Source organism: Harpia harpyja, chromosome 12 (assembly GCF_026419915.1).
Source record: "Harpia harpyja isolate bHarHar1 chromosome 12, bHarHar1 primary haplotype, whole genome shotgun sequence".
Taxonomy (NCBI): Eukaryota; Metazoa; Chordata; class Aves; order Accipitriformes; family Accipitridae; genus Harpia; species Harpia harpyja.
In genome coordinates this window covers 42,379,289-42,389,614 of record NC_068951.1, presented here as the reverse complement: position 1 = coordinate 42,389,614, position 10,326 = coordinate 42,379,289, and the positions used below count along the sequence as shown (strand labels likewise).

The following is a 10,326-nucleotide window of genomic DNA, read 5'->3' as shown; positions in this document are numbered from 1 at the left end:
CAGAGGGAGCGACGCGAAGCAGCAGCACAGGGCGAGGCACGGGCCGGTAGCCGCGGGAAGCCCGGTGGGGACGCTGAGGGGGCTGTGAGGGGCCGGCGGGAAGGCTGAGGAGATGTGAGGGGCAGGCGGGAAGGCTGAGGAGGTGTGAGGAGCCGGCGGGAAGGCTGAGGAGATGTGAGGGGCAGGCGGGAAGGCTGAGGAGATGTGAGGGGCAGCTGGAAGGCTGAGGAGATGTGAGGGGCAGGCGGGAAGGCTGAGGAGATGTGAGGGGCAGGCGGGAAGGCTGAGGAGATGTGAGGGGCAGGCGGGAAGGCTGAGGAGGTGTGAGGAGCTGGTGGGAAGGCTGAGGAGACGTGAGGGGCAGGCGGGAAGGCTGAGGAGATGTGAGGGTCAGGCGGGAGGGCTGAGAAGGTGGAGAGGGCCGGCAGCCCAGGGGTACCCCTGTGGGCTCAGCTGTGGCGAACAACGCCGCAGGTGCTGAGGAGATTTTTGCACAGCCGCCCTTCTCCCCTTGCTTGTAATGAAAAGATGAGATCTGTGTGAGTTGGTTTTGGGGTTTTTGGTGGTTTTTTTTTTCTCTTTTTCTTTTGGGTTCGTTTTGTGGCAACGAGCGCATAGTGACTCCTGCTTGCCCTTCACAAAGTAAGGACCAAGGGCTCCTGCCTGGCAGAGACACTGTGCCCCTCGCCAGCCGACTGGCTGGGCTGTTTTCTCTGAGCAAGGCTGGGTCTCCTGGTAACAGCTGGATGAGGAGCTATACTCTGCTGAAATACTGAATTCAGCTTTGAGAGCTTTTTTTGGGGGGTGGTAAAAGCTTTGGGTAGGCTTTAGATGCCACAGCTGAAATTACAGAGGATGTGAGTGAGAATTCATTGTTCTTGCCCAGGAAGGGACACCCATTTTGGTAACTGCCTTAGTTAAAACAAGACAAAATCACTGAGCTCATCCTGTCATCTTGCATATTTTCTTTAAAAAATCAAATTTTTAATTCCTTGTCTTTCCTCCTGGAAACCAGCTCGTTGGACCTCACCCTATGCTAATTTATCTTCCAGAGAAATCTTCTGTACAGTGCACCAGTTCTGGTGGATTCTTAGCCCTTGCTAAGTATGTGTTGACACCTGGGAGAGAGAACCAAGCACACAGCTATTACCTTTTTGATGATCCGTAAGTGGAATGTTCTTTTGCATATTCCGAACCCAGTGCACTGTTTCCTGTGGTTTCAGCATTAGATGTGGGAGGGTTTCATGCTGCAATGATTTAAAATTAATTGTTGCCCACTAAAGAGCCCTTGTTTGCCTTTTATGCAACTGGGCTAAGTCATGAAGGCTTTGGGATTCCCTCAATGCCTGTGACAGAATCAGGCAGCTGAGTGTCTTCCTGGAAAAGGGATGAAGCATTAATGGAGCACATTGGGGCTGCAGCTGTTGCTATCATGAGCCTGTATATAGAAACCCTCTACTCCACACACGTGGGAGACAACTGTATTTGCTGGCAGCACAACTGAAGTTTGCAGTAGCTTTTTGTCATCTCTCGAGACCCAGTTGCTGCAGGAGTACTCGGGAGTCAGCTTCAGAGTTCTTAATTAAAGGTGGAATTTCACTGAACTGTGTAGTTGAAATGTTTACTCAGACTGTTCACCAGAGGTGCATATACTTCTGATCTCAGTGAGGAGGGGAAAAGAAACAAGAGGAGATGGGAGTGTAGGAGGATGTGATGTCCCTGACCAGTACTGATGGGAAGTCCCCGATTCCCATCCTGTGGCACTCTACTGTGGTGTCACTTTTAGCAGGGCATCCTGATGTAATTTTCTGTGTACCTGACAAATAGGCTAATGACAGGAAGTATGATTTTAGAATAGTTTACAGAATAAATAATCTGGTTGAGAAAATGCACTTTTTTTTTTAAAGTCCTATGTTAATAAATTCTTCCATAGTATTTGATATATGCTTGTCATATGACTGTCATTGTGCATATGATTTGCTGTATGCATGTAAAAATGTCTAAAATAAAGAAGAACCACAGCTATTTCTCTACTAAAAGCTAAATGAAATTTCTTCTCCTTACTGCTTCAGTCAGTTCTTTGTATAATGTGCTGAAAGTCTGCAAGATAGCTAGGGTTGTATCACCCCTGTTTTAAAATAAAACTACAGAATGAGCCTGGAAGTTAGAGAACGGGGGTATCTTGGTCTTAGGAGAACTCCCAGTTTAATCAGCTCCTAGGCCCAGGCTGGGCATTCAGCTCTGCAACTCACAGTCGTGGCTTTGAATCTGTACAGTTCTAGATTTTAAACTCCTTTTAGGCAGCTTTTCCTTTTTGGTTATAGTTGCTTCACACCTGAAACAACATCAGTTACATGTTGAGTGATACCACAGCATGGGCAACACTGGGGAAAAGAACTGAAACTCATAAACATTGTTAACAGCTTAGAGAAGAGGGAGAAAGCAGGGCTTAGCGGCTCAGTGCAGGAACACATAGCTTCCCTTATCTTTTCTATTCCTAAATGACCCATCCTCAGTTCAGAAACGGATGTGAAAGTCTGCCAGGTGAAGGAACAATGCACAGACTGGAGCTGGAAAATGTGGTGAATTTGAACCACACTTAGAGAAGAACCCCTGACCTTGGTGAGAGACCAGGCGTGCAAGGACTGTCACAGCAGACTGCCCCACAAGAGCATGCTTTAGATACTGCTGGGACACTGGTGGGCAGAAGAAACTTGCTTTGCTCGAGTTGCCTGTGCATCAGTGGTAGCTAAATAAAAAACTATGTGAGTGAGCTGTATAGTAAGATAAACAATTGCAACTGGGAAGGTCTGGGTTCACTGCTCTTCACAACTGACATGCTTAACTGCCCAACTTCTATGAAACGCTCAGTTTGCAACATATTAAATGGTATGATACCATCTTACTTCAAGTTGAAATAGTCTGTGCCTAATCCTTCTGGGCCAACTCTGCATACTCCTTGTGCTTTTGGAGATCACTAGCCTCCATAGTTTTCACTTAATTATCTGTCTTGATGTAGAATTAAAAATGTTCCTGAACTCGTCTAGCCAGATGTGGGGAAGCATGCTGGGAAATCTTATGACTCTTGCAGACAACAATGTAATAATTAAAATATGTTATTTGCATTACAAATGGCAGTAAGTCAAGCCCTTATAAGCTGGAGCCAGGATACATTCCTCATCAAGATACATTCCTCATCTAGTTGTTACGTGGTGTCATACAGCCTGATTCCAGGCGTGATACCGCTCCAGATAAACCTGTCATCTGGTGCCAGGATTTGTGGGGCTGCATGCCGGATATTTTACACCAGAACAGAGCCTTTTTAAGAACTGGCCTGTTCTACACTATAGGGCAGTTTTTCTTCTTTCCAAGAACAGTAGCGTATATTCTGTAGCTTATTTGTTGCAGCTTAATTGTATTGGCAAGCCAAGCTAACAGCTGATTATATGAGCCATTCCTTATTGCTGGGTTTCTTTCCCTATGCCGTGAAGCTGGTGCTCAGGTGTCTTGAGGACAGATGACGACTATCAGAGGCTGCAGATGTTCATAGGAGGAGGTTGGCACCACTGTTTGTGTAGCAGGTTAAGCTCATCTTTGCCTGGGCTGCCTTGGCCTGCCCAACCTCCCACCATCTCCCTGTCCTTGTCATGTGTTTCCTTCCTGTCCCTTCGTCCAGCGCCTGTGTTTGTGTGGTCAGGTTGTGCGCAGACTGAGGGTGCTGGCACATCTTTGTCCTGCCAGGCCTGACTAGTTCCCTGATGTGTCCTCCCTCCCAGCGCGAGGGGATGGCAGGAAGAGGTTGCCGAGCTGAGCAGAACCACATTCCGGACTTGAAGCTGCAGCCAGAAGAGCTTGTACTAGTGCACATGCAGATGATGGCTGTCGCGCAGAGCTGCAGCAGACTGCCTCCCCAGTATGTTAATAATTCATAGGCAATGTTGCTTCTTTCCATTCTTTCCAAGCAGTGCTGGAGCCAAAATGGATCAAACTGATCTATCTTCTTGGAAAGAAGAAAAAGTATGCTATTATGACCAAATAAACTTGTCTGTGCCTTGCTTTGTGTGGATAGACGGATGGGGTAGATTAGAAAGCTGTCCTGATCACCTTGACTTTCTGCTTCGATTATTTTCCAGTGTCTAAATTTTAAGTAGACCGATAAAGGACTTACCACAGTGTATAGATGTGAGGCAGAGATATTTCAGGCATTTTTAGCTCAGTCTTCTACGGAAATGAGGCTTATTTTCTTTCATTACCTCTCTCCCTCTATACTCCTACATACCATACTTTTTAACCCATGGCCAATTTCAGTTAAATCAGGAAAAGAACTACTGAAATCAAAGATACAAATTTTGTCAAAAGAGATGATCAAGAAAAGAAAAGCAGCATTATTACATAGTCCTTACTAGACTGCAGAGAAGCCACACAGAAGACAGCCATTCTGAAGCCAAATGCAGAGCAAATGCCTCAGTATGGGTTTACACCTTATTAGACATCAGAGGATCCCATTATAAGGCATGAAATAATAGGAAAAAACCCCTTACTTCTGCTTATGGAGCTAATGTGCTAAATCCTGTATAAACCAGAAGCAGCCGCTTTTCCATATGGGGAACCTCACTGAACTTAAAAAAGGGAGGCTGGTGATTTCCTTTAGTGCAGTGGTAATTTGAATGTTTCTGGTTTGCTCTTTTAATTCATGTTTCCCTTGCTAGGAAGAAGTATGCTGTGTCACTGTATGATTTTTATATGGCTGTGTTTGAATTTGTTTGGCTGGAAACCACAGTGAGAAGGAGTAAAAATAGGTTTTGAAATTTAATTGTGTGGGTAACATGATCAAGAGACCTGAAAACAAGGGACCAGCCCCTCAGGGACAGAGTGCTATCCAGGAGAGTCTCTTTGGAGACTGCTCTTCGGAGTAAGATCTTTGCAAAAAAATGCTTTCTCCATGCATCTGCAGTCATCGTCACAGCGTCTTACCAAATGTAGCAGTATGGTTTTGTCTGGGTTTTTTGTTGGTGATGGTGGTTTGGTTTTTTTTAATCTTGAAGACTATTTCTGTTTCTTCCCTGTGTAGGGAAAAGTGTCTTAAAGCACATAGGCTACAACCGCCTTAAGAGGTAGGCATTTCAGGCAAATCTTGTATTCTGCGTGGAGCTACACACATCTGATTACGAATTGTGAAAGGTATTCACGAGTTCTTATTTCCCCTTGGGGTAGAAGCTGGGAAAAGCAGCAGGAGTGGCTGCTCAGAAAGCGAGGAGAGGATTCCTGGGGGCTTTACATACCACCGACCAAGATCTGCTTACAGCATTAGGTTGGGAATGGATTCTGCTTACCCCAGCATTTTATTTCTGTGAAATTGCCTGATCTTCTGCACTGCCACCTACCTCTTTTGCAATAGCTCTCAGCTGTCAGGTGAAAACTTTATGAAGCTGTTAGAACTAAAGCAAAGCCAGACAAGTCTCACTTTCTGCATTGTTTCAACTTGGGGAATTTGTTATTGAAAGAACTAGTGGAGAATTATTGAAAAGAACGAAAACATCTGTACAGTTTTGTGCACTTGAGAACGGCAGAAATACCGACCCGAGTTTTCCTGGCTTTTATGCAAATGTTTTTTGGAGATGATTCAGAGAGCACGGAGGTGACAGCCCTGCCTTCAGCTGCCCTGGTAATCGGTGCTCTGCTGCCACATCTTGCTAAAGGATTCAGAAGAGGCTGATCTACGTCACAGGGAAGGTGAGTAACATGAAGCAGGGATTCTGGCCTGCCAAGAACGTTGGCACTGTGGTAGTCGAATGTTGTTTCTACCGTGTATATGTTGTTTCTCACCAACATCTTCATGGAAAAAAAAAACCCTAAACCCCTCCTCATCCTACCCCAGCCCTCCATACTCCATTGAAATATGTAGCTGAGAAAGTCTGGTTGAAAGTAGAAACTCTTGAGATAAGAATCCTGCAGCAGTACTCCAGGGCGATTATATTTCACATTTGATGAGTCCACTCTCTAAACCCCAACCTCAGTTATATCGTCCAGATGTAGTAGTTCGGACAGCTCGGGAGATGCACTCCTGTGGCAGACGCCTGGCTCTGCAGGGGAAAGGTAAGGCATGGGGCATATTGACTACTGCTGCCAGGGGCAGTGGTTTACTGTTTCTGAATTTTCTATGGAAAGTGGACAGTTTTTAAACAGAAAATTTTATTTTGTTGAAAACCATGGGGGAAAAAAAAAAGGTTGAGGGAGCAGGTCAGCATTTACTAATAGATCAGCTCAGGCTGTGTTTAGTAAGGAAGGTTTGAAAGAAGGTGAGGTTCAAATGCCTTAGACATTGCTTGTGGCATATTCTACCAGAATGAAGCTGATTCATATGTGGAAATGATTTGACTGCAGGCAGATAGTTTAGAACATAATATATTATGCAGATTTCTACCGAATTTACTTGTCCAATTAGATCATTAAAATGCCTCAAGCATTGTGGCTTGGTTTTATTTTGTAGCATTTTTAAGAAAAACTCACCATCTTTTCCTTGTAGAAATCTTGTCCACATACTCTCTTCACCCGGGCGTTTCTGGATGAGGACGACTGAGGTGTGTATATGGGGCTGGGAGATACCGATGCAGAGAAGACTGGGAACTGTTTGAAAGTGGCATTAATCAAAGGTTGCAGGAGGTGGTGGCTTCACCAGAGACTTTCCTGTGACATATTAATTGAGCTACATTTTTGTGGCTACTTAACTCTGACACCATATTTTTGCATGGACATTAAATGGCACCTTGTAGGAACTTTGGCAGCCTGCATTGTAAAGTCCCACAGAAGCAGAGATATTTTTTGAGATTTGAAACTAAGGCAGGCAATAATTGTAAACATTTTTTGCTGCTTGTCCTAAATAGTATTTCAGCCTTTTATGTTCCTCCCTACCTGCAGTTCTTCAACTTTGACTTTGTACAAATTATCAAATTAATGCTATCATGAGAGTGCGGTACTGAGCCAGACGATGGCTGTCCTTGTTGCATAATGCAGAGAGCTTCGGCCAGAGGAGTTTTTAGCAATAGTGAAGAAGGGCGGAGTATGGAGGACACACACTCTGTAATTGAGGATCAAAGCTAATTGTTTCTGCTTCTCAATCTGTACATGAGCTGTTCAGCTGCAAAAGGCAGAAGTGTGAGGAAGCATCTCTCATCTAGATACTTTGTCATCAGGGAGAAGTGAAGAGGTAAGTTCTACTTTTTGCAAAATCCATTTTTTGTAAGGAAAGTCTTTCCTCAAAGTAGCTTGGCAATACATTTGATGGTAAGAGGCTTAAGTATAACCTGGATTTAGTAAAAACTGCAAGAAATATACAGAAATGTGACAGATATAGCAAGGATATTGCTGAAAGTAGTTAATAATAATTCTCAACTACAGAAGCATTACCTAGTCTATCTATCTCACCTGTTGGACAGAAAAGAGGTGTGGAAGCTATGGAAGTAAAGTGGAAAAGGTGAGGCAAATTTTTTCTAAAAACTTTAGGAAGGGCTTTTGTTCAGATAAAATCCCACTCTATACAGATCTGTGAAGTTGCATTTAATTTCTGTGGAATAAGTTTTTTTCCGCAGATCTTGACACCACCAAAAGTTCTTAACTTTCCAATTAAAAAGAGGGGAATCACAGTTTTTGTTTCGTCTCCTCGCATTTGCCAAATGACAGGAAGCACCAGTAACTGAAATAGTCCTGTTTTCCCTTTACCTCTCCAGTTCTGTATTCTGGTGACAATATAATGTAACACTTAATAATTATTAGTGCTAATTTGAACACAAAGCTTTAAAATAAAGTTCAGTGTTTTCATTCTGGCAACAGATCAATCTCTGTTGTAGAAGCAGCTGGATAATCTGTATATAGTTTCCTTTTATTGTAGTTCTGGATGTGTGGTATTCTGCATTCTCCCAGTTTGCATTCCAGCAGCATGAAACATAAAATTCAGTCTACAGTAGTAGAAATCAGACTTCTAGCCAAGTTCTACGTCAAAATCTATGAATGGTGAAGGAGAGAGGGTTTGAAATGCTTTTTGAATTACGCCGCTTCAACAGAGTCTTAAATAATCCTGTGCAAAGCGAAGTTATGAAAGTAGAGTTTGGCTTGGAGAACGGAATTGCAACAGTTGGGTAACCAGTTTCTGGGAAATAGATATTGTGGAACCTCCTTGGTAAATAACAGTGCCCAGTACATAGTGGTCTAAATTGGACTGTCATGTTCAGAACTGAATGTAGGAAAGGAAAAAGGAATACAAATTAAGCCTTTTATGGCATAGGGTAAAAGAATGACTCATGCTAGTCTGTTACTATCTGATCATGTTTTATGCTTTAAAATGTATTTGCAATCTTGGGTTTTTAGCTCTCTTGTGTTTTCAATACATCATTTACTAAAAATAGTCAGTATGCGCAAACTGAGTAGCATGGAGCTACTGCCCATACAATGTTTTTATGTATCTTTGCCTTTTTCTTTTTTGTGAGGTTTCTGTTTCTACTAACTATCCTTTATTGTAATAGGGAGGGCTTTCAGAAGTGGCACAAAGCTGAAGATGGATATTAAGAGCCTGAAGAACTATCTCTATTGGCTGTACTGCCAGTTTGAACTAATCACCTGCAGCTATCTCATGGAGCCCTGGGAAAAACTGCTTTTCTACACTTTCAACATTACTATGTTAGTTATGGTATTATACACTGCTTACATCTTTGTCCCTGTCCACATTAGCACGGCTTTTCAATTCTTCTTGCACTTACTTGGAAACCAACATGAAAATACTGTTTCTGTCGTGAAGTAACATTGGCAACCTGACACTGACTTTTGGATCAAAGAACTGTTTTTCTTAACACTCCATTTTTGTTTAGAAACAGGTTCAGGGTGTGTGCAAACACTGTTTTATTCTGCAGTATCTCTTAACGTTCTTCTGTATTCCGGGACTCTCTCACAGCAAATTATTTTGCCAAAACAATTTCAATCAGTCCTTGTTTTTATTGTTTGACTGACTGCTTCTTAAAGAGCTTTCAATTTTAAAGACTGGCTGGAGTTATGAAGCTGGGTTTGGTACAGAAATGACTGTGCTGCGTATTTTGTTATTCCAGGGAGATCTGCTTGGATATTGAGCGGTTTTCATCTTGAGAAATTATATGGCATACATTTGTTCTTGTCTGCCATGGCCTTGCTGATAGGAGAGATGTGTGCACAAAAGGTTTTGCACACTACACAACTATAAGCTGCTTCTCTAAGCTTGGTATGCATGTATTTATAGAATGATTTTATTATTTATTTAGTTCCCTCAATTATTTAATACAATGAATTACTTGACTGCTTCATCATCATTGTGCAAATAATGCAGTTAATTTATTAAAAATGTGGGGATTTACTTCCATGAAAATTTAGAATAAAATTATCATATTCTTGAACTTTATAAAAAGAGATAATTTTTGTTTTATTTTTAGAAGACTGGTAAAGCATGCATATCATATACAGAACATGAAACTACATATTCAGTTGTGGTAGGGACATCTCGGTTGAAAACCAATAAAAACCCTACCTGAAATACGATGTCTCTCCTTTTTTCCTAAACCCATCATTCCCCCTCTTTTACCTCCTTTTATACTCTACCTGTCGAGTAGTGTCTGAAACATGAACTCCTGAGACCGCAGACTTTGTAAGTAATGCGCTGGTCACCCTGTAATTGGCTTTGTTTCCATGTTTTTTAAGCTTCAGCCTTAGAAACACGAGATGCCTGTGCTGCCAGCTTGCTACAGTGGACGTGGACTGGAGCTGGCCAGGGATGAAGTCCCAATACAATTAACTTGGCAACTAGAATCGGTGCTCTGTATCATCCCAGGAGAAGAAGAGAGCAGTACCAGGGTGCATACAGGGTAACATAGGCGCAACTTTGCTCCCACCCACCCTGAAGTGAGTTTTCTTACATCTTTCCAGCATAGAGATGCTCCTAGTATGTCCTCTCCCTCAAGAGAGTAAGATGCTATTAGTAAGTGGCAATCAAATGACTTATGAAATGAGATTTGGTCATAGACCGTGATAAAGTGAAGACACTAATTATGTTATTTGTCATCTCAACATGAGATTCAGTTACTTTCCAATTTATAATTAGGGGAAAATAAGATAGGATATGAAAATAGTTTATTCAGGAAAATGAAGGCAGCTGTGCTTAAACTTACAACTCTTTTGACAGTACCCAAGTAATCTCCAAGTTTGAAAAAAAGATCTATTTAATGCTTTCAGATTAGAATCCAATTCTATGTTTTATTGAAGTAATTTAATGGCTAAATTAGTAAATATGTTACATTTGCTCATATGTGA

At 42.3% G+C, this 10,326-nt stretch overlaps 1 protein-coding gene across 1 annotated transcript; it reads left to right on the top strand.

Annotated features, from left to right (window-relative positions):
- Window positions 1-5,212: 5,212 nt before the first annotated feature.
- Window positions 5,213-9,511, top strand: LOC128149072 (serine palmitoyltransferase small subunit B-like). Its single transcript, XM_052803854.1, has 3 exons — window positions 5,213-5,733; window positions 6,527-7,207; window positions 8,520-9,511. The coding sequence occupies exon 3, from the start codon at window positions 8,552-8,554 to the stop codon at window positions 8,792-8,794; it is 243 nt and encodes an 80-aa protein (XP_052659814.1). The 5' UTR covers window positions 5,213-5,733; window positions 6,527-7,207; window positions 8,520-8,551; the 3' UTR covers window positions 8,795-9,511.
- Window positions 9,512-10,326: the final 815 nt, after the last annotated feature.

What these genes read in the sequence shown, in the direction of transcription:
- LOC128149072 (XM_052803854.1), top strand. Translation starts at nt 8,552, where the DNA reads ATGGATATTAAGAGCCTGAAGAACTATCTCTATTGGCTGTACTGCCAG.